Genomic DNA, 24,952 nt, shown 5'->3' on the forward strand with positions numbered 1-24,952 from the left:
TATATGTTTGTTGGCCGACAGTTTCCAGAAAAAGACCTGAGTGGAATTGGTTATGTTTAGAATGTGAAATGATCAGGGAAGTGGCGGAGCTGTAGGTGTTTTTCTGTCGTATCGTTGAGCGTCATTCAAGACTCAAGATTGTTTGTCATTCTTCAGTACAGGAGTGTAAAGGAGAATGAAATAATTTCCGAATCCGATGCAGCTTAAAAAAGCACAGTAAGCATAAAGAACACAATAAAAAAGCAAAATAAATATAAATACAATTCTATAACACGGTATAAAACTGTATATAAGTTTTATATATATATATAAAATATACATATACACACACACACACACACTATGTATATTTTTTCTTGCTCCTTATGGGTGGTGTGTATGGCTACTTTCACCTCAATCTCACGCCTGGGAACTTGAAGGTTCAGCGCAGTATCCTTGCTGTTCCTAGTAGTGTGCTCTTCTGGACTGAGATCTCAGATGTTGTTCCTGGGATTCGTTGGAGCCACTCTCCCAGCCCAGGTGTCACAGCTCCAAGTGCGCTTATCATTATGAGGATTACTCTGGCTTTAATCTTCCACATTTTTCTATCTGTTCTTTCAAGCCCTGGTATTTCTCTAGCTTCTCATATTCTTTCTTCCTGATGTTTCTTGTCCAGTATTACTATGTCTAGTTGGTTGGTCAGTACCTGATTATCAGTCTGTATTTTGAAGTCCCACAGGATCTTAGCTCTGTCATTCTCCACTACCTTCTCAGGTGTTTCCCATTTGGACTTGAGTGTGTCCAGTCCATACTCAGCACAGATGTTCATGTACACAATTCCTGCAACTTGGTTGTGCCATTCAGTGCATGCTATTCCTGCCTGCATCTTGCACCCTACTACTATATGCTCGATGATTTTAGCAGTTTTTTGCACAGTCTGCATCTTGGGTCCTGTCTGGTGTGATAGACCACTCCTTCTGTTGCTGTTGTGCTCAGCGCCTGTTCTTTTGCAGCTATGAGCAGCGCCTCTGTGCTGTCCCTCAGCCCTGCCATTTCCAGCCATTGGTAGGACTTCCTCTGATATCTGGCGATGGTACATCCCATGCAGTGGCCTGTCCTGCCATGGCCTCTGGTCCTCTGGCTCTGCTTCACCCAGTTCCACTTCCACATCCCCTGCCTGTTGTCTGAGGTATTCTCCGAGCAGGTCATCCTTGGGGGCCGTGGGGGGAGGAGTGAGGGGAAGGATCTTCCTGACATATTCATGTATAGTATGCATACACAGTATATAAAAATACATACACACACACGCACACGCAGTGTGTGTGTGTATATATGTACATAAAGTGACGCGAGGTGATGTGTTATGTGGTGGGGAATGATAGGGTGGAATAATGGGTGTAGATAATCAGCCTATCGGCTTGAGGGAAGTAATTGGCGGTCCTGGTGTGAATGCTGCGTAGCCTCTTCCCTGTTGGGAGTAGGACATACAATCCATAAACAGGGTGCTGAGGGTCTTGCGTGGTATTGCTGGCCTTTTCCCGGGACCTTTCTGTATATATAATCTTCTTGATGGATGGTATGCTGGTGATGTGCTGAGCAGTTGTAACTACTTGTCATAGGATCTTTCTGTCTGCTACAGTGCAGATATCGTATCACACACTGATACAGCATGTTAGGATGCTCTCCATTGCACATCTGAAGAAGATCGTGAACATTGGTGTGCATAAACCACTTGTCTTCAGCCTCCTCAGAAGATCGAGGTGTTGGTGAGCTTTCTTGACTCTGGAGGGTGTGTTCTGGGACCATGAGAGGTTGTATGAGATCTGAACTCCCATGAATTTGAAACTGCTTGCAGTTTCCACTACTGTGCCAATGTAAAGAGGGGTGTGAGTGGTGTGGGTTTTCCTGAAGTTGACAGCCATCTCCTTTGTATTGTTGAAATTGAGGAAGAGGGTGTTTGCCTGGCACCAGGCCTCGAACTCTTCCATCTCCTTTTCGTTGGCCATTTCATCATTGCTAATATTGAGCCTCACCACTGCCATTTCATCAGCAAAGTTGACAATATGATTGCTTGGGTATTTGGCTGTGCAGTTGTGTGTGAGCAGAGTGTACAGCAGTGGGCTGAGCACTCTCAGCATTGCTGTGTAGCTGAGAATGGGTTATCATATGCTCCTGTTTCCATCCTTTTAAATTGCATAAAAGGATGCCATTGGGGTTGATAAAGGTTACAGTTGTGAATTTTTAATGTGATTATGGTTATATGATATTTAAATGGCTGTCATTTTCATATTGGTGATGATATTTGATTGATGTCATTCTTTTCTGTTTTTTTTATGTCTTGTCTCCAGGCTTCCTATAGAGCCTTCTGGATACAATAAATATTCCTTACGTGTGAATGGTGATATTGTATTCAAACAATATTTAAAAGTAACACCTGTGTAGAGGCAAGCATCTAGAATTCTTAGTTAGCAATTTACACAGCTCTTATAGCTTTGCTTTTACTGGTTGCATTTCACAACTGATAATCGGAGATTCATTATAAAATTAACCTCTATGTCACAAGCATTTGTGAATAAAAAACAATGTTAACCTTGACTGTACTGTATCCCATTATTTAGTAGCTTTTGATTTTTGGTATCTAGATTAACTTGTGAAGAGCAAATACTTTGGTTTTGATAACAAGAGTACTTGTCCAGTGGAATCACAGCTTGGTTTACTATCTGTGTTGCATATGGGAGGGAGATAGTAATTAAGAAAGTAAAACAATATATAGCAGGATTTGATGTATGGGAAAATATGTTTGGAAATCAAATTGTAAATTGGTAACTCACCAAATAAGTCAATGGTCTCTCCAGCTCTGGTTATTTGTAGGTCTAATTTTCACACTGAAAATTCTTTAATACAGTCAAAAAGTGCAGAAATTCTTCTATTATCTTGACATGCTCTGAATAACTTCTTCTTTTGACTCCACCCTTATCCTTCAGCTAGGTGTTGCTGAACAGTCTCAAATGGGTCCAAGCTCTGCCTGCTTGTCATCCATCTGACACCTTTCTTTCCAGTACATTGATGGCTGGGTTGGTACCACTTTATGCTGAGCAAGAAAATTCTGTCAATTTTAATGATATTCACTTTTCTCTCATCTCTTTCCTTTTCCTTGACGCACTATCTTCATTCAAGTTCAAGTTTAGTGTCATCTGACAGACCACGGTGCTTCCACACAACATATATCACACACAACACATAAATCAAAAAATATACTATGAATAGCTTGATAAAATATAATTCAAAATGCATATAGTAAAATACAGCACAGGCAAACAGTACAGTAAACAGCTTGCTGTCTTAGTGATGAGACCTCGATGGTGGCAGGGTATTCATTAGTCTCACAGACTGAGGGAAGAAGCTGTTACCCACTCTAGCAGTCCTAAAACTGATGCTACCACACAATGATGCAGGCAGACAGGACATTGCTCCTGTAGTAAGTACGAGGACAGGGAACCTTGCATGCCTTAATCTCCTCAAAATGTGTAGATGCTGCTGTGCCTTCTTGATTAGTGAGCGGGTGTTGTGGGTCTAGGTTAGATTGTTATGTGCGTAGCAAGAAACTTTGTGCTGTTCACTCTCTCCTCAGCAGAGCCATTGATGTGCAATGGAGAGTGGTCACCCTGTGCCTTCCTGAAGTCCATAATCTTCTCTTTTGTCTTGTTCGTGCTGAGACTTGGATTGTTGTTCTTGCACCATTTGACAAGCTTCTCTACCTCCTCTCTGTATGCTGACTCATCATTGTTGCTGGTGAGGCCAACCACTGTCTGTCATCAGTGAATTTGATGTGGTTTGAGCTGTATCTGGCAGAGTAGTTGTGAGTCTGCAAAAGACTGAACATGCAACCTGTGGAGGTGGGGGGGGGAAATCACCTGTGCTCAGCGTGATGAAGCTTGAGATGTTGCTGCCGGCTTGGACTGACTGGGATCTTTCCATCAGGAAGACCAAGATCCAGTTATAGAGAGGGATGTTGAGTCTCAATTAAGGAAATTTACTCCCCAGCCTCTGAGGGGTGATTGTGTTCAATGCGAAGCTGAAGTCAATGAACAACATCACACGCAGGTGTAATTTTCTAGGTGGGACAGGACAGAGTGGAGGGCTGAGGCTATGGCATCATTTGAGCAGTAGGAGAACTGGGAAGGGTTCAATGTATCTGGAAGGTGGGATTTTATGCAATGCATTACCAGCTGCTCAAAGCACTTCATGATTGTTGAAGGAAATGCCACTGGGCAGTAGAAGTGGACTGTTTCAGAGAAATATTAAAGATGTCCATTAAGACCTCTGTTAGTTGGCCGCGCAGTCCCTCAGCACCTGACCAAGCTTGTTGTCCAGCCCTACAGCTTTGCATAGGTTTACCCTGCCTAGTGTCCTCCTCACAAAAGCTGCGGCCAACAGGGTGCCTGATCCTCAGGAAAAGAGGAAGCTTTCCTCAATGTCACACCATTCAATTAGTCAAATCATGCGTAGAAAGCATTCATGAAGGGAGGTGTCATCATCATGGACCCACAGGGTGGACTTGTAATCGGTTATGGTTGCACCGTGTCCCTCTGGTGTCAAGAAAGTGTCTGTTGATTTTCTGTGCGTACTCACAATTTGCCTTCCTGATCGTATAGGAGAGCATGGCGCTTGCTGACCTTAGTTGTCCTGTACCCCAATCTGAAGGCATTGCCCTGATCCCTAAGCAGTGCACAGTCAGCCATGGTTTCTGGTTTGCCCTGGCAGTGTAGAGTCTAATCACAGTAATGTCCTCAAAGCATCTTTTTATGTAGCCAATCACTGATCCTGTATGTTGATCAGCGTTGACGTAAAGATCATAGGTAGCCGCCTTTCTGAATATGCTTTTAGTCGTGCTTTCGAAGTAGTCTTGTAGCGCTGAGGTGGCATCTTCTGGCTAGGTCCTGATTACTCTGTGAAGTTTGACTAGTTTTACCAGTAGTCTGTGTGCAGGAATTAACAAAATAGATATGTGGTCTGACTGTCTGAGGTGAGAACATTGGTATAAAACAGGTCTAATACATTCTCTCCTCTGGTTGCAAAGTTGATACTGGTAGAACTTTGGCATTCTCTTTGAATACTATGACTTCTTGTTCAAATGCTTGCAGTATGTGTTCATTTACCCTCAACCCTGGATTCCTTGTCATTGGCCAAAAAGGCTTTTTGCTGTGTTCATTCAATATCCCCACATTTCAGATGTCACCCCTTATCTTCTCTCATGAAGCAAAATAGGCTCCCATCAACTTTTCAGCAACTTTTCCCCTAGTTTCCAGATTATACCCCTTAATTTCAGAGAATTCTGAGATGATAACCACTGAACAAATCTTCTATTTCCTTCCTCCTTTAAGGACAATACTACCTGCTCCACCTCCTGCTGCAATAGCCAATCCCTTTTTCAATGCACTTTCCTATGCAACCACTTTCTTTCTTCTCCGCTGCCTAGAGCTGAAACACACTTTACAGGTGGAGCAGCAAATTCCTTGTACTTTCTGTTTCAAAGTCAAAGTCTGCCCTGAGCCTTTGTGGCCCATCGGGCCAGTGCTTATGCTGGTTTCTGTGGCATGAAGCAACTGAGAGTATGAGACTCCTCCCCCCCCCGCCCCCCCCCCCCGGATAGGACACCAGTCTATCGCGAGGTTAACCCCCGGCGTTTGCTGGTACCCATTTTTCAGCTGGGTGGACAGGAGCAGTGTGTGGTTAAGTGCCTTGCTCAAAGACACAACATGCTGCTTTGGCTGAGACTCGAACCCACGACCTTCAGGTCATGAGCCCAACACCCTAATCACTTGGCCACGTGCCACATACTTTCAGTTTAGTTCACTACATTTACTACTCTGGGTCCTATTACATAGGGGGCACAATTTGTTGCTTGGGGTAAGAGCTTGTATTACATCTCCAGTCTACCACCATGACCTGGTGCTTCCTGTCATTTTAATTCTTTATCCCATTTTCAGTCTGGCTTCTTGTACTGTCCTTATAAAGTTCAACATAAGCTCAAGCAATAGCACTTCATCTTACAACTAGTTAGACTGCAACATTCTAATCCCAGTAAATCATTTCCATATTTTTATTTCAGATTTCCAGCATTTGCAATATTTTCCTTTGGTAAAGTCAGATGATTCTGTTTCTTTCACTTGCACTTTTCTTTTGTTTCCTTCCTTGTTCTATGACCCCTTTCACTTTTCATTCTTGCCCCTCTCTGCTTTTCTACCCTGCCATAAGCCTTGTCTTTTGTACTCCTTATTGCATGGTACTACAGATGGGAATATTCCATGTTTGTTTGCAATAATTTAATTCCTGTCTATTTATGTAGGTCAACTGGATTGCCCTATTTCATTGCTTATTTTTTTCAGGCAAGCTGGCAGTCTGGTGCATTGTAAATTACCACAACAGCAGTCACCATGCTTCCTTTTTGTTATTTCAAAGCACAGTTCCTTGCATTAATACAACTGAACTCAATGTAAACTTCATATTAAATATTATAAATTAATATTAGAGATCATCAATGTATTTTAAATGCTAATCAGAGGGGTCGGATAAAGATAATGCAGTAAGTCTTTCCAAAGATTGATACAAAATACAGCATATTAGCCACTGACAAAATTAATGCCATTAGATAAAATAGGTAGCATTAAACTGATGTATACTGTTTCATGGTTTATATAGTGCTTCAGGAGTCAGAATTTTTTTTTTGGTTTGATGCTTTTTAAATAATAAAGAACAGATCTGGCAAACTATCTTGATGCATATTTAAGGTATAATTTTTTTTTCTTAAAATAAGAATCCTACACAGGTAGGAACCGCACTTCAAGTTTTTTACAACCTTGGAACATTGAAAGAGACCATTAGTAACGTAGTAGATGGGTATCGGCTGTCTCTTGAAGATAATATTGGCAATGCTTTGGATATAAGAGTGTTAACTCAGCCAATTCAAGCCACCATGAGAGGTAAGTTTAACATAATATGGGAATAGCAAAAGCATTTAGTAAGATAACAGAGACCTTCATAATTTGTCTTTAACTGTGACTGGATATATTTGTCTTTTCCATTCCTGTATATTTTTTGTATTACTAGGACCTGGACGAGCCACAATGCCTCCTCCAGGCAATACACCAGCTTTCCGTGCAGCCCTTTGGACAAATATGGAGAAACTAATGGATCAAATTTGTGCAGCATGTGGACAAGTAAGATTTTGCTGATCAGTTTTTATGAAATCTAATTAGGAATTACAGCTCATTGATTACTCAATTCTTCCTCGTTTATTGATTTTTAAATCCAGGTTCATAGCATCCACCTGCAGGGCCATTGACATCTTGCACACTAATGTTATCTTAAGGTGTTGTAGCATTTGGCTTCAAAAAGATGCTTATTCATGGCCTGCATTGCATCGTTATTTGAAGTTAAAATCACAAAGATTATTAATTCAAAAAGTGTTGAAGAGTTTTTCATTGAAGCCATTCCCATTGAGTTTTTGTTTCATTTCCCCATTTCCTAATTTGAATATATTAGAAGCAAACTCATACAGTTGGATTGCCTATCAAGTGCATTCCCATTCTAGTTCTCAAGAGTAACATTTAACATTTTCCCCATTCCGATTAATTGGGCCATTGGTTATTTGGGACAACTCTCAAAAAAAAACAAAAACAAATTGAGAAAAGAGCCAGGATTCCTTTTGTTTATTTGAGACACAATGCCACTTAATTGGGACAGGAGACTGTTGCTGAACAATTTCTAACTAGCATCAGTCCCATACACTTGAATGGGCATTAGACACTACAATGTGCCAAGAGTGAACAGCTTTTAAGTAGCTTCATTTGTGTGTGCTTCTGTTATGTTCAATGTCTTCTAGGGTATGCTCACGTACAAAGAAGTTTAAACTGCACACAAAAGGTTGTCACCCTCTACCTCGTTGGCATGTTAAGTATATTTCACAATCGTAAATAATTACATTTCATTTTCCGGTTTCTGATGCAGACGGTGTTGATAGTGTGGAGCTTGTGATGATTTGTTTGCAGATTTTAGAACTGGTTTATTTATACTGTTTTTATGGAAGAAATTATTGATTCAGTATGCTGAATTCCAAGGAAGCAAAGGGTATGAAGTGCAAAAAAACTGCTAGTTCACTTAAATTGAAGTGACTTAATGAAACAGTAGAAATTGCTACACCGAAAGCTCATAAGGTCAGGAACATGCAGCTATGAGAAATATTTATGTACAATATAGAAACTGGTGTTACCTGCAGGTATTATGGCTATGCAAAAGTTGCTGGAGAATTTGCAAGTGGGAAGAAGTGGAGTGATATTTGGAAACTTTTTAAAGTGTCATTTAACAAGCAAATTACGTATGGACAGTGTGCAAAATCTCTGGTGAGAAACACTAAAGAAAGTCCTTCAGATTTACTTCCACTTAAAAATGCAGTGCCCACATGTTGTCACTGGGCAAAAACATTGCACAGCACAAGAGTTTTGCTTACACTGGTCATTACAAATTAGAGGGAACATTGGTTATGTTATCCATTTGCGCAGACGGAAGCCGATTCAAAACAAAATATCTGAACTTGAGTTCGTGACTACACAGTATACCAGGATATATATTGTTAGATTCTGATGCTGCTTCAGTCAGGAAGGCAATGAAGGTAGTCCATTACCTGCACTAGGTGCCTGCACTGACTTTGTTCATTTATAGTCAATCAAAAGAACATGGCAGTGTACACTGCATGAGTTCCTCTGTCAATAGCTATTAGGAACTAATGCACAGTTTTATAATACTGTTGTAATAATAGTAGTGGTCTAATTTGCTCTGTATTTTATTTAAATACATAATTGGTTACTCAAATAAATAGTACTTTGTTGTTTTTTAATACCTTTTTATATATTTCCATGAAACTTCAGCTAATTGGGGCAGCTGCTTAGTTGGGCCAAAATGTACAGGTCCCAATGTGTCCCAATAAATGGGAATCCACTGTATGTGTGTGTGTGTATGTATATATATATATACATTTCATTTTATCTGCTTTAGTACCTCATGGAGCTTACCAGTAGTGTTTGAAGAAAATCGCCAGCCAACACTAAAGTAACACCTTTCATAAATTTATTAATGTGTCTAAAATTTTGCAGTATTCATTCTAATGGTTTAATGGCTGTTTGAGCCGATCTGTACTCATCCCAGCCAATAAGTTCACAGTCTTTTTGATTTTTTTTTCTTTTGGAATTCCCAGACCACTGTTAGAGTGTTACTCCACATATGTCAATTTTAAAGAGATCTGAAAGGCCAAATGGGCAGCTTTACCTCTGTCAAAAGTGTTGAAGTAATGCCTGTTGATGTCACAGTCAAGGCATAATCTGAAATTCAGCAGAAAGTATATTAATTAAAAATGTTTTCCCATTCCACCAGAAGCAACAAAAACATGATTCCGGGATTAGGGATTACTGTAAATAGCTTCTGTAATCCTATCTAAAGTATTTCTTTGGTAACTCACTAAGCTTGGTGGTTCTTCTTGGATATACTTGCCTAACTGGTTTAAATCATAGCTGGTGCCCTGCACAAACTATATGCACAGATTTTCAGTTTCACTCTATGGTTCAAGTAGACCACAAGCACTTGGGTCAGAACCACAAAATATTTAGTCGCTCAGAACTGGATCTGAAATAAATATTAATTTTTATTGAGGAAATTTAAAATTAGGTCCCCTTTGGACTGTGGAGGTGCTCTTATAGGTGTTGTAGAAGAACTAAGAGTGGAGTGGATATCATCATACGAAATCAGTCGCATGCAGAATTTCAGATTTCTATGTTGTTTTGTTGTTGAGCTATATGTGAGAAACAGACTTAATATTTTGTTACTTATCTTTAGATTAGCTAGGATGTACAGTAGATCTGGAGGTCGACCTTCACTAATCCGGCACCATTGGGACCTGAGGAGTGCCGGATTAGTGAAAATGCCGAATTACAGAAGGATCACATAATCAGTGCCAGATTATCGAAGGAACCGGATTACAGGTAGTCGGATTAGTGAAGGTCGACTGTAGTATAATCAACTCAACTGCTGAAGCCCCAATGTGCTTTTAGAAGTGTTTCTCTAAAATCACTCTACTGGTAATTATCCACCATTAGTATTTGTATAATTTGAATCAATACGAATTGGATTACCTAATGATTTTATTTTCCACCATGTTTGAAATCTGTACTGCTTCCAAAGGGAATATCTATTTGGAGATGCCACTCATCTCAGTTGCTGAGCAAAACGTTTAGGATACTCTTTGGTCACTTTTTTAAAAAATCCCTGAAGTTGTTCATAATCTGAATTGTATCTCTTTCATGCAAAGAATTATTGCTTCTTTGAGAATATATCTGGAGCAACACACACAAAATGCTGGAGGAACTTAGCAAGTCAGACAGCATCTATGGAGGGGAATAAACATTCGATGTTTTGGACCAAGATACTTCATCAGGGCTGGAAGGGAAGCAGGGAGAAGTCAGAATAAGGTGGCAGGAGGGGAAGGAGTACAAGCTAGCAGGTGACAGATGAGCCAAGGTAAAGGGGGAAGGTAAGTTGGTGTGGAATGGGGCATGAACTGGGAGGTGATGGGTGGAAAAGATGAAGGGCTGAAGAAGAAATCTGATTGGGGAGAAAGGGAAGGAGGAGGGGAACCAGAGTGAGGTGAGGGGAAGAGTAACCAGAATAGGGAACAGAAAAAGAGGAAGAGGCAAAATTACTGGAAATTAGAAAAATCTACGTTCATGCCATTTGGTTGGAAGCTACCTAGATGGAATATGTTGCTCCACCAACCTGAGTGTAGCCCCATCTTGTTATGTGAGTCATCTACTCAGAACTTAGATCACAGACCTGCCATGAAACAATCTTTTATGGGCTTACAGCAATCCTTGTTTAACAATGTTGAATTTCATTTGAAAAATGAAGATGATAATACCTGCAATTAATAGGTGTTGATGTTTTCCTATGCCTGTAATTTTAAGTGGTAAATTGATGATTTTCTTTTCTTAGGTGCAGCACCTACAGAAAGTTTTGATAAAGAAAAGGGATCCTGTGACACATGTCTGCTTTATTGATGAAATAACTAAGGTAATAACTTGTAATGTTGTAGAAGCTACTTCGGCATATCTAATGTTCGTGTTTTTTTTCTCAGTTGAGTTCTTTCTCTCGCATCTCATTCACCAGTAGTTCCCAGAGAACATTGTCACCATCCGTATGCCTTTGTCGGTCTCCTCCATGGCACAGATAATGTGTGATTGCTGTATGGCTGCTAAGGGAGTGTCCTTAAGGGCCCAAAATTTTTTTGAGCATTGACATGATGTCACAAATAAAAAAAATCCACAAGGTGCTGGGAAGGTTCCCAAGTGATGTGCACCACAGACAGTTCTGAGATATAATGAACAGAAGTTAATAAAAAATAGAAAAGCACTACATAAAACGAAAAATGGATCTTGATCGTGTATTGAATTGTGGATTCGTCAGTGCCAGAGCCAACATATGCTGCTTAATGGTATGCTGATAATGAAACAAGCAAAGATCTGTCAAGACCAGTAGAAAATTGAAGGTAATTGTTAATATTCAGCAGGCTGGTTGGAGAAATTTAAGAATGTCTGCTGATCATGAAGCTACAGAGAAATTAATTGATGAGTTTGCCAAAATCACCGCTGATGAAAATTTACACCAGAACAAGTCTAAATGCTTGTTATTTTTATACCTTACATAAACCTATTTTTAAAAAATAAGTAAAATACGAATACAGTTTACTGTAGCCTTTTAAACAAAACAACATCATAGGTGGAGACTGAAAGCCTGCTCTTGTTCAGTAGCTGATTTAGATATTCTCCCAATGTTGCTGTGCTGTTTTTGTTACCCTGCACACATTATACTTTCATTATATTAATGATGTGTAATAATTTGCACTGTTAATTACATTTGTGTGATGATCAAGTGTCAGACAAGGACTGCTTACCAGTAAATTCAGAGTCTGAATTGATGGTGATTCCAAGGTATCTCATTATATATTCCAAAATCCAAAAAAAAAATCTGAAATCTGAAACAGTTCCAGCCCCAGGCATTTTGGATGAGGAGTAATCAACTTGTAACAGAAGCTGCAGTGAATTGGGAATGTCCTGACAAAGCCTGCAGAGTACAATTTAATGCACATTTTTGGGTAAAATCCATAGCACTGCTTGAGATTAGTTTCAAACCAATTGCACTTTTTGGAAGGACCATATTTGGTACTGATTCTACTTGCAGTGATGTTTTAGTCTATCAAACAACGATAGCTAGAAATTGCGCAATGATTGAAAAGTGCTTCTTGATCTCAATAAAATGTGTAGACTTTGTTCAACCTGTTCAACACTTGAGGGAAAACAAACCACACATAAACAGTGAACAGAAGAAAAAATCCCGGGTAGACTTGATAAGGTGCAGCATAAAGATTATTGTGAAAAATAACAGCTCACAGTGTAGATGGCAGAATGAGAATAAATATTTGATTTGTGGCTGGCAAAGGTAATATATAATGTACCACTGGAATTGGTGCAAAGGTCTTGACTTGTACAATTCATATCAATGACTTGAATAATGATCATAATATAATTGAATTCCTACTGCAGTTTGAGAGGGAGAAGCGTAACTCACATGTATCTGTATCACAATGGAATAAAGGTAATTACAGAAGATCGAGAGAGGAGCATGCACAGGTGGAGTGGAGGAGGATATTGGTGGGGATGATGGCAGAGCAGAGATGGCTGAAGTTTCTGGGAATAGTTCACAGGATAGATCTGTTCCACAGAGGAAGAAGTTCTCAAATGGCAGGGGTAGGCAACCGTGGCTGACAAAGGAAGTTAAGGACTGCATAAAAACCAAGGAAAGGGCATATAAGGTAGCAAAAGTGCGTGGGAAGTTGGATGATTGGGAAGCTTTTAAAATCCAACAAAAGGCAACCAAAAAAGCTACAAGAAGGGAAAGGATGAAATATGAGGACAGACTAGCTAATAATATAAAATAGGATACCAAAAGTTTTATTTTCAGTTGTATAAAGTGAAGTGAGAGTTGATATTGGACCACTGGAAAATGATGCTGCTGAGGTAGTAATGGGGCCAAAGAAAAGACAGGTGAACTAAATGGGTACTTTGCATCTGTCTTCACTGTGGAAGACACTAGCAGTGTGCCAGAGATCTGGGAGTGTCAGGGTGCAGGAGTGAGTGCTATTGCTATTACAAAAAAAATGTGCTAGGCAAACTCAAAGGTCTTTAGGTGGATAAATCACCTGGACCAGATGGACTACATCCCAGAGTCCTGAGAGAGGTTGCTGAAGAGATAATGGATGCATTGGTCATAATCTTTCAAGAATCACTTGAATCTGGCATGGTCCTGGAGGACTGGAAGATTGCAAATGTCACTCCATTTTTTTAAGAAGGGAGGAAGGCAAAAGAAAAGAAATTATATGCTAGTTAGCCTGACTTCGGTGGCTAGGAAAGTATTGGAGTCTGGGAAAGAGGTGCAGAAGGACTTGGGAGTCCTCGTGCAAGACTCCCAGAAGGCTAATTAACAGGTTGAGTCTGTGGTAAAGAAGGGAAATGCAATGTTGACATTGATTTCGAGGGGAATAGAATATAAAGGCAAGGAGATGATGGTGGTGAGGCTTTATAAGTCACTAGTCAGGCTGGACAGAGTATTATCAACAGTTTTGGGCCCCATGTCTCAGAAAGGATGTGTTGTCATTGGAGAGAGTCCAGAAGATGTTCACAAGGATGATTCTGGGAATGAAGGGGTTAACATATGAGAAGTGTTTGGCAGCTTTGGGCCTAATGTACTCACTAGAATTTAGAAGAATGTGGGGGGGATCTCATTGAAATCTACCGTATGTTGAAAGGAATAGATAGGGTGGATATGGAGAGGATGTTTCCTATAGTGGGTGTATCCAGAACTAGAAGGCATAGCCTCAAAATTGAGGGGGGATCCTTTAGAACAGAGGTAAGGAAGAATTATTTTAACCAGAGAGTAGTTAATCTGTGGAATGCTCTGCCACAGACTGTGGTGGAGGCCAAGTCCGTGTGTATACTTAAGGTGGAAGTTGATTGTTTCCTGATCAGTCCAGCATCAAAGGATATCGTGAGAAGGCAGGTGTATGGGATTGAGTGGGTCCGGGATCAGCCATAATGGAATGGCAGAGCAAACTCGATGTGTTGAATGGCCTAATTCTGCTCCTATATGTTATGGTCTTATACTGACAGTTGCCGAATCTCCTGATAACACAATGTTAGAAAATTAAGTTATGAAAAGAATATTAGGGGTTCCAGATGATTTAAGGTAAATTAAGCAAATAAGGAAGGCTGTGACGAATGAAGTATTCTAGGGAAATTTAAAGTTGTCTATATATGTCGAGAAAATCAAAACCACATTGTAGGTCATTCCAGAATATAGCAGGGTTGTTCCTGTGAGCCATTTGTAATGCAAACAGTTCACATCAGTAATTAAGTCCCAAACTGAGTGGCCAAACAGCAGAGGACACCTGCAGTCCACAAGCAGCCTATAAATCTACAAAAAGCTCATTCAAATGTACAAGCTGTCTATAAATTGGGTGTTCACAACCTGTATCAAAATAATGTGAGATTGCAGAACTCTGAGATACAAAGTGAACTAATGCATGATTTGACAAAGTGGAGCAAATAGTTAGCAAAGATAACAATGTTATCCTGACGAAGGGTCTCAGCCCAAAACGTCGACTGTCCCTCTTCCTAGAGATGCTGCCTGGCCTGCTGCGTTCACCAGCAACTTTGATGTGTGTTGCTTGAATTTCCAGCATCTGGAGAATTCGTCGTGTTTGCGTAACAATGTTGTTTATTGCTTAGGGAATTGAATACAAAACTAGAAAGGTACAGGCTGCCCTGATTTTGTCTGTGCCAGAAAATATACAGAAATCGCTATACCTCCACAACATTGAGAAAAATGTTATCAAATGTACATCAAACTGATACAAAATAAACAATTACTATAGGTGGAAGGAGAGAGGAATCTAGTTCTGTCATTCATAGTAATGCATTGAACTTTTGAATGTAAAAATATTCTGCAAGTTAGTTTTTATGTAATGCTATTCATAAGTTGGGTGGTGGTAACCCAGAGACACCCTGCAATGATTCATTTACTTAGGGCATTGGTAAGACTTCAATTTTCTTTGTGGTATTATTTTTCTTATTCAAGGAAGGATGTACAGTAAATGCTAGGAAGCAATTCAGAGAAGTTATACTGGATATTTTATGTGAAATTTTAAGAATAAAATGTGACATTAAAGCAAAAGTATTTAAGCTCCAACTTTTTTGTGATATCCTCATGGAATATGATGTTGAATTCCATAGTATAATTGGCAAAGCTTGCAATGTACTTATCATTGCTGTTCTGAGATGCTCTGCTCTCTTATGTTGTCATTATTGAGTACTATAAAGCTTACTGCTTTGTTGGATGCAAGAAATTTCTATATGGTAGCACAGTAGTTAGCATGAGGCTATTACAGCTCAGAGTGTCCGAGTTCAATTCTGGCATGCTCTGTAAGAAATTTGGTATGTTCTTCCCATGTGAGCTTGGGTTTTCTCTGGGTGCTCTGCTTTCCTCCCACAGTCCGATGACATACTGGTTAGGAAGTTAATTGGTTATTGCAAATTGTCCTGTGATTAGGCTAGGGTTAAATAGGATGAGTTACTGGGCGGTGTGGCTCATTGGGCCAGAAGGGGCTGTTCCGCACTGTCTCTCTAAATAAATAAATTAAATGAAGTAAGCTCTGCAGTCTTGTACTCAGGATATTTTTCTTGCAAAGAATGCAGGTGGGGCAGAAGGTAGCCATTCAGCTTGCATTGCTGTCTAGCATAAATTCTAAGTCAATAGAATTTTGATTAAAATATTTAGAAGCACTCAATTTCCTTTCTCTAAGAATAAGTGGAAATGTGTATTGATTTTTCTTCCTTTAGGACAGTCACACAGACATCTTGTATGCTTTCTGGAACTCTGTTACTGAAATGCTGACACTGAAATTCCAGCAAGCTACAAATTGTAAGTTTTGCTTTGAATTTTATATGTTGCAGCATTGTTATGTAAATACTGAAGAATTAAATAAATTGAGTATATTAATGTCATTATTACTTCCATCAGTCTGACTAATGTGTTATCCTGAGTTGTGTAGTCAGGTTTTGACTGTAATTTTGAATGTAAACCTTAGTGCTCAATTTCAGTTGAGTTGAAGTGATATTAATGTGGGTTAAAGCCTGGTAATCTGACATGACCCAGCTTTGTGAGTTTGGTTCTGGATGGTTTTGAAAATCTATTAAGTTCTTGTGCTAGCTCCTTAAGTATGAATGCAGTAATCTCTGGACTTAGTAATACATTATTGCATGTTAGCAGGCACCATTTTGGTCCGACAATGTTGTCTTGTGTAGGTACAGTATTGGGCCAAGTTCTTGGAGAGGGATGGATGGCACATACAAAAAAAAAAAGAATTGTTGGATTCATATTATTAAGCTAGGTTTTAAATTCAAACCAAAGTAGACTTGCAATACAATTAATATAGTCATTGGCTCACATAACCATATTTGGATATATTTAAAATATTTTAAATAAGCTTGCAAATTAATTTATATGTTAATTCTAATCAAAGTACCAGTGAATTGTGAAAGAATAACTATAGTTTTAATCTTTGCTATTAACTCAAATGTACATATTAGTTCAAGTAAAATTGCAAGTCTATGGTAAAATGAAGCAGTGATTCTTGTGTAGTTCCATGCATATAGATACACATTACACATGTGCATAGTACTAGGCATGTGGAAAGTACGGATAATTCCATCTAAAGACATTAATCCAATGTTAATTAACATGGTTAAACATTATGATTTTAGTCTGTCTCTTTTAGTGTTTGGGACAAAATATTAAGAGGCAATTAAATACTGTATGAAGAATATTAATTCCTATCTAGCTTTCTATTTGCTGATTCATCATGGTTACCTTTTTCAACTTTTGAGGTATCTAACAATATGTATTGGGCTCATCATGGATTTCTGTATAAAACAACAAGGAAAATTGAACTAAAAAGTAATTGATCAAAACTGAATTATGTAAGAATTAATCTCTGAACCTTAATTTGGATAGGAATTTTCTAATTCCTGATGCGCTCAAAGTTTTCTAGAGTTATCTTGCTTCAAGGAATCAAACTTCAAAGTGCTCTTCAGTAGTGCCAAATTAAATTGATCTCTGGAAAAGAATAGTCTATGTTCTTTCATCACTTGTATTTTCTGTATGTTAGATTAAATGTGTGCAAAAGTGCATTTTTTTAAAGTGGTGAGTTTATAGCTTCACATATTAGAATACTTGTGGAAGCTTTTCTCAGTTTTCTGCTGTTGTTGTTAACCCTCAAATTTATTCAAATTAAATCATTCTAGTTTAATTTCATTAAATGAAGAGAGGATACCTGATTTTAAAAAAAGCATTGAGTAAAATTAAAAGTGATATTTCAGTTTATGGAATGGTATAATGAGAGACTTTAATGAAAGTCTTTCTACATCTCCGTAGTTTCCTCATGGTCTTTGCTGCCAGCTGGCTTCAGCATACCTTGATCTCCTCATCCAAATCATTGATAAAGATTCTGAACAGCTGAGACCCCATTTGCCATCTAACTCTAACAAGAGCTGATTGTCTGCCAAGAATATGCAAATTTTGTAATCACTTTGTATTTTATTTCCCATTTCTATTCTTTGTATAGTGAATAAAGTGGAATAAATTTCTACTTTATTCACTATACAAAGTCATATAACATTGTAAATGCTACCCAATTAAAGCATCCACCTTTGACGATACCAAGGCTTGTACATATTTACGTAAAGCAAAAAAGTAAAATGCCTGATGTTTGTTACAGAATATAATTTGGAAATGCAATTAAAAATATAGGAAATAATATGAAAATGTGGGAAAAGTTAGTTGGCTACCCCAGAGAATTGGTTATTAGGTCAGAAAGAAATTTTAAAATCCAAGCTTTTAGAATCTAGGAGATAAATTATTTTATTCTCAAGAACAGTCTATAGATAAATGCTGCTGGCAGTACTGCAGTGAGATAATCTATACCTCTCTAAGGTGGAAAATGGCTGGTGGTATTGATTAGCCTTATGGATGTAAAGCTATCTTTTTCAGCATCTACATTTCTGAAGCAAGCATTTGAAGGAGAATACCCAAAGTTGTTGCGGTTATATAATGACTTATGGAAACGTTTGCAACAGTACAGCCACAGTATACAAAGTAGTGTAACCACAGGAGGATTTTCTGACTTGCCTCCTGAATTTCCACTGGAGGATGAAGATGCACAAGATATATTTATGTTGAAGAAGCAGGATTATGAGTAAGTTGTGTTTTGATTTATTATCTCTGTGACATTTATGATGTTGGTCCAATTCTAGTCACTTGTGCACTTTTATGTTTACCTCTGCACCATGGTGGCCATTTGTATCTCTTTCTGTTTAATAATCTAAAATCCAGGAGTGTTTTGTCTGCCAAGATATGGTGAATAGAGTAACTTTGTGCTTAAGGATTGCAGCTTCGGGTTGACATAACGTGTAAGTTATGTATAATATATGTTAATTTAAGTTTTTTAACTCATGTTTGTTCTCATCTTGTAATATATTGTACCACATCTGCAAAAAGCTAATTTTCATGGCATTTATACCCTGTGTGCCTATAACAACAATACGCAAATTTGAACGACTGAAAAATGTATCTTGAGGAGGAATGGTACACTGCATTCATTGTTCATTTTGATTTATTGCTAGACAATTATTGCATTTTCAAGCATGTAATGCTTAAATTGTTGAGCTAACCTTGAGATACAGGCAAACTTGGTGATGTTGGCTTAGTTATGGCAACAAAAAAATGCAATACATTGGGGAAGAAATTTTTTTATCTGCTGAATTTTCCACGTTTTAGCCAATATTCCTCCATTTGCACAGAAGTAATGGCTGAACTTTCACGGATCTCCTGCATTTAGATCTATTTTAAGTAGGTTTTCTTGGCTTCTGAAAGAGAGGGAGTTTAAACACCTTTAGTTTAGTATCATGTTTATAATAATTTCTACTTCATTGATTTTTAAAATCTGATTTTAATTATTTAAATCAATTTTAATAGTCTTTAAATGTCAAAGTTATTTAAATATTAACTGCTTGAGAGGCACTTTCAAACATTACAAAGTGGAGGCCTCAGCAATATGCTGACCCTACTTACCACTAGACTAGGCTCCCAGGCATAAATAGTAAGATCAGACCTCAATACTCAGTGCAGGTGAATCTGGTCATATGAGGACTTTAGTGAGCAGGCTGTACTCAAGAAGTTCTGACCAAATATTTTCAATTATTATAATTGCTGTGAAAGTTATTGTACTACTAATAATTCTAACCATTTCCTCAGCCCTGAAAAGTCCTTGAAGGATTCTCTACAATTCTATGAATCTGCCTACCTCTCGAAGTCATTATCACGTCTGTTTGATCCAATCAATCTTGTCTTTCCTCCTGGGGGACGTAATCCTCCTTCAGATGATGAACTTGATAGCATCATTAAAACAATTACAAGGTAGGGCATTTTGTAAAATAAAGTATGCATGAACTAATTAACTTTTTTATTACTTATTATCATAAATTACTGAGTTCCATTTGCATTCCTTTAGCAGTTTGTTTTGACTGATTACCAAGAAAATATGAAAAGATTAAATGCCATGTTATCCATTACAATGGCATATATAAGTTGGGCTGCACGTCAAAGTTTGATAGTTTTTTTTCCCTTCACTCTTATTAAATATTATGGGTACTTGCAAATCACTTGCTTGAAGTCAATTTCTTTTGGAATTATATAATTAAAAATAAATCAGAGCTCACTGGCCAAGTGCCCAGTAAGAATGGCATATAATGAGTTTAATTCTCATTGTTTTTATAGTTCAGTGAAATTGAACTTACAATTATCTGAGACTTTATTTAATTACAAATATATTCCTGTTTTCTACAACAGTGAATCAGGAGCTTAAATGTAAAACTGCGATTAAAAAAAAAAAGATTTTTAACAAAGTATAGATTTGAAGTAGAAGCAATGCTGACTTTCAAAAGCTTCATTTGTTACTTTAAAAAGACAGTTTTAACTGTTATAGTTATCAAAAAGTTGTCATCTGTATATTACTTGACCATGTTGAATGCTAATGGATCTGCTGTATTTCATGTGTATTTTCTGGTTTTGTTTCAGGATATGAATGTTAATATCTATATAACTACAAAAGAACTGCTCATTTAATCTTGTATTTCTTTAGCTATGCATGATGCTTACATGCTTAAATTACATTTCGGTGGGTTTTAATAGCATTATATGGTGTCTTAATCAGAATATCAATTAAGAATTTATCTTTGAGCATTGAAAACTTGTGAGCTTCATTGAAAACTGTTGTGAATCAGAATCAAAATTTTAAAGGTGGTGCAAGTTTCCCTGGAGGAAATGATCTCATATACTTCAGCTTTCAAATATTTCGGTTATCTTTCTCTCTTTTGCCCTTTACGCCGTTGGCGTTTCACGTAGCAATGAAGGACCTACGACTCTGGCGGTGTTCATGGCTTTCTTCATTGTGTCAATAGCTTCCATGGATAGATTATAACTTCTGTTAATTATTAAAATGGAACTACAAATGTGTCCACAAGATGCTGTTTAGTTATACCTGGAGTTAAGTGAAGTAGTTGATTTCTAAATTTTAATTGCTGCCAAGCAGTTGTCATCTTAACAGGTATAAAGTACGTTGGAGGAACATTTTGCAGCTTGAGCTGAGTTCAATACATTCTATGTATAGGGGCATATTGAAGCATTATTTAAAAAGCTTCATCCTTTCTTATATACTGAAGTATACTTTACATATTAATAAATCAGCCTAATCATTTTTGCTTATTTTCAGTTCCTTAACTTGAGGTTTGAATGCATAATATTTTTTGCTGCAGAACTCCTGCCACTTTAAGGCTTGCAATATTTTCATAGACCAATTCCCTCTTATAAAATATCAAAGATAAAAATGTCATCTGCGGATTTTACCAACAAGTGGGATTTTTCCACATCTCTGCTACAGAGTATTTTGCACCCCTTTTTGATTGCATTCCTGAATTTCTGTTTAAACTTTAAGCAAGTACATCATTTGTTCCCTGACAAAGTCCATTAAAGCTGTAGAAAATTAGAATATCATGAAGAAAAGCTGAGAATTTTAATTGGTGTGGAAAGATTTGTTCATCGTCATATTGCAACTGATTTTAAGTCAGCGCAAATTGGTAAGGATTTTTTAGGTCTCTGTCTGAGAAGGACATTTGATTAGAAGTAATTAATTCCTCTGATTCAAGAGGAGTTCACAGCTGATTTATTCTAAGGTCAGAATGTGACATTCAGGTTGGACCATGATGAAGCGTAATTTTAAGTAGGAGTCTCACATGCAGTAAACAAAAATTTGGACTTTTGTTTGGTTCCTTGTGTTTTCTTCGGAATCAGTAATGGATTTAACTACAGATTGGAGCGGAGGTGCGGAACATTTTGGGAGTAAAGACACTTACACTCCATGTCCTTGTGCCACAGATGAGATGCAGAAAACTTGAGAGCTAGTTAATATTGTTCCTTTTTTAAAGAAAACAGCAGGGATAGGCCAGGTTATCACAGTCTAGCAAACCTTAACCTCAGTGGTAGGGAGATTCCCAAGCTATATGATTTAAGTACATTTGGGAAAAGCAGAGCCTAATTAGAGATAGGCAGCAACACACACAAAATGCTGGAGGAACTCATTTGACCAGCAGCATCTATGGAAAAGAGTAAACAGTCAATGTTTCGGGCCAAGACCCTTCACCTGGACTGGAGAGAAAAAATGAGAGGTCAGAGTAAGAAGGTGGGGAGAGGGAAGGAAGAAATACAAGGTAGTAGGTGATAGGTGAAACTGGGAGAGAGGGAGGGCTGAAATAAAGAAGGGAATGGTGAATGAGGAGGGGGGGCATTACTGGAAGCAGTTCCTTCACCATTCCCCATTACCATTTCCTTCACTCACCTGATCAAACTTCTGGTAATGCCTTCCCCATTCCCCATTCCCCATTCCCCATTCCCATCTCTCACTCTCACCTTATCTGCTTACCTGTTGATCACCTCCCTCTGGTGCTCCTTCCCCTTCCCTTTTCCATGGCCTTCTGTCCTCTCCTATCAGATTCCCCCTTCTCCTGCTCTTTATCTTTTTCATCAATCGACTTCCTAGCTCTTTACTTCACCCCTCCCCCCTCCCAGTTTCACCTATCACCTATTACCTTGTATTTCTTCCTCCCCTCCTCCCACCTTCTTACTCTGACCTCTCATCTTTTTTCCTCCAATCCTGATGAAGAGTCTCGGCCCGAAACATCAACTGTTTACTTTTTTACATAGATGCTGCCTGGCCTGCTGAGTTACTCCAGCATTTTGTGTGTGTCACTTGGATTTTCAGCATCTGCAGATTTGTTTGTGATTGGAGATAGGCAGCATGACTTTGTACCAAGAAGTCTTGCACCACAAATTTCATTGTTTTTTTTGAGAAGATGACTAAGATGATTGAAAGCAGGATGGTATCATATCTGCCTTAGATCTTCTGTACTGGCCAATGATGAGGGACCTTGTCAAAACGAATCACATCATAGGTTGGTCCAGAAGATGTAAGGAACATGAGATCCAAAGTAAACCTGCTAATTGCATCTAAAATTGTCTTGGTGATAGGAGGAAGAAGGTAGTAGTGGAAAGATGCTTTTCTGATTGGAAGTCTGTGACTAGTGGTGTGTTGGAGGGATTTGTGTTTGGACATTTGGCGATTATATATTAATGTCTTGAATGTCAATGTAGGAGATCTGATAAGTAAGTTTGTGGAGAACATGCAAATTAGTGGTAAGGTTATGCAAGATCTTTTAGCAGAATATAGACCATAAGACATAGGAACAGAATTAAGCCATTTGGCCTATCTCGCCTGCTCTGCCATTCAGTCATGGCCGATTGTTTTTTTCTCCCCTTCTTCAGCCCCACTTTAATTTAATCCCACCAGGTATGCGCTGATGTATTTTGGGGAGTCAAATTGGAATAGGACATTTCTAATAAATGGTAAGGCACTAAGGAATATCGGTGAACAGAGGGATACTGGGGTTCAAATCTGTAGTAGAACACAGATATATAGAGCGATGAAGACAGCATATGACATGCTTTGCTTGATTAATTTGTGCATACAATATGAAATTTGTAATGTGGTGTTGCAACTTTATAAAACACTGGTTAAGCCACAATCGGAATATTCTGTGCAGTTCTGGTTTCCAGTTGATTGGAAGGATGTGTTTGCACTGAAATGTGTGCAGAGGCAGTTTAGCGGGATGTTGCCTGGATTAGAGCGCTAGTTTATTGACAGATTGGATTGACATATCAAAACCAGAGCACACAAGTTTAAGATGAGAGGAAGAAATCTTAAAGGGGATCTGAAGAAAATATTTTCTACACAAAGTGGTTAATATTTGGACGACTTCCAGAGGAGGTGCTGGAGTTGGATACCATCATGATGTTATAGAGCCATTTAGCCAGGCACTTGGATAAGCCAGGAGTAGAAAGATATATTTCTAAAGCAGGCAAATGGGATTTGTGTAGCTGAGCTGGAAGGTCGATGTGGATGTGGTGGACAGAATAACATTTTTCTGTACTTTACAGGCCATGACAAATTTGCAGGCAAATTTTGCGCATGGATGAGTTGAAGATAAATCATTTCAAGGTGCCTCTCAGAGTATGTTTAGTATATGTATTTCTTCAGGTTGTGATAACAGAAGTATTTTTAGAAAGTGAGCCTGCATTGAAACACATTTAAAAATGTAAGATGATGCTTTTAATTTAAAATTAACTTTAATTTAAATTTATTATGGTTTTTAACATATATTAATTCCTCTGTTTTCAGTGAATTTAATGTGGCTTCTGTTGATCCAAATCTGTGCCTGGCTGTTGCAAAGAATGTTGCTAAAACCATTCATTTATTTGGAGTGAAATCGGAACAGCTAGTAAGTATGGTATAGATCTATTTCCAGGGTTGTTCCTGTAATACAAAATGATCAAAGGCTGTAAATTTCTTAATGGACTGAAAAAATAATAGACTACAACATTGCTTCTAAAACATCATGTGATTTAGTTTTAATTCACCAAATTCCTAGTCATCTTCAACATTTCCATTGCTGTAAGCAGTGCTCACTTTCAAAAATCTGGTTGTTGGGATTGAATAACAGGGCAGTGATGCATGTCAGTTGTGCCTCATATTTTATCAGGTGTTCCTTTTATTCATTTGTGACATTGAGCCTTTGCTAGCAAAGTTGAGATGTGGTATTTATGTATAATTCCGTCCTGAACCAAGATCACTACAGGGGACAGGTAATAGTCACCCTTATTTGTGCATCAGTAATCTCAAAGAAACAAGGTTGGATAAGGCTGAGATATTACCTTCTTTATGGACTTTTTTTTCTGACAGTCTGAAAATTAATCATCATCCTTACCTATAGCAGTTTTTTATTCTTTTTAGGTACTGCTTTGGTCGGATTTAAGCTTGTGATTTTTGATCAGTAGTCCAGACATTTGGTTAAATACTAGCTTGACCATCATGCCACTCTATTTTTTGATTCAGCATCCTGTCTTATCCTAGGGACAGGCAGCCTAATATTGGGGGGGTGGGGGCAGTGGGGAAGGTGTTGTGTTTATAGATATGCCATGTCATGATTTTCTGATTGATCTTTAAATTGGTACTTTTGATTTTTTATATTTTCTGGACAGAACAAAGGAGGCTAAACATTGACATCGTATTCAGGAGTCTTCACAGGATTGTTGACCTTAGTTTGTCTATGAAGGGGAGAAAACACAAAATCGATATTTTTTTTCTACT

The 24,952-nt window shown here is 38.2% G+C and overlaps 1 protein-coding gene across 4 annotated transcripts in view; it reads left to right on the top strand.

The window, feature by feature from the left end:
* The window catches only part of cog5 (component of oligomeric golgi complex 5), a 114,303-nt gene that overhangs the window by 65,439 nt on the left and 23,912 nt on the right, over positions 1-24,952 (top strand). For all 4 annotated transcript variants that reach the window (XR_011882952.1, XM_072241515.1, XM_072241518.1 and 1 more), the window contains exons 8-14: positions 6,797-6,962; positions 7,090-7,199; positions 11,020-11,097; positions 15,978-16,059; positions 18,187-18,391; positions 19,450-19,611; positions 23,984-24,083. Coding sequence is in view for 3 of the 4 variants with exons in the window: in XM_072241515.1 (XP_072097616.1) it covers positions 6,797-6,962; positions 7,090-7,199; positions 11,020-11,097; positions 15,978-16,059; positions 18,187-18,391; positions 19,450-19,611; positions 23,984-24,083 (903 nt within the window). In the remaining variant the exon portion in view is untranslated. The remainder of the gene's footprint in view (positions 1-6,796; positions 6,963-7,089; positions 7,200-11,019; positions 11,098-15,977; positions 16,060-18,186; positions 18,392-19,449; positions 19,612-23,983; positions 24,084-24,952) is intronic.

This window comes from Mobula birostris, chromosome 23 (assembly GCF_030028105.1).
Source record: "Mobula birostris isolate sMobBir1 chromosome 23, sMobBir1.hap1, whole genome shotgun sequence".
NCBI lineage: Eukaryota > Metazoa > Chordata > Chondrichthyes > Myliobatiformes > Myliobatidae > Mobula > Mobula birostris.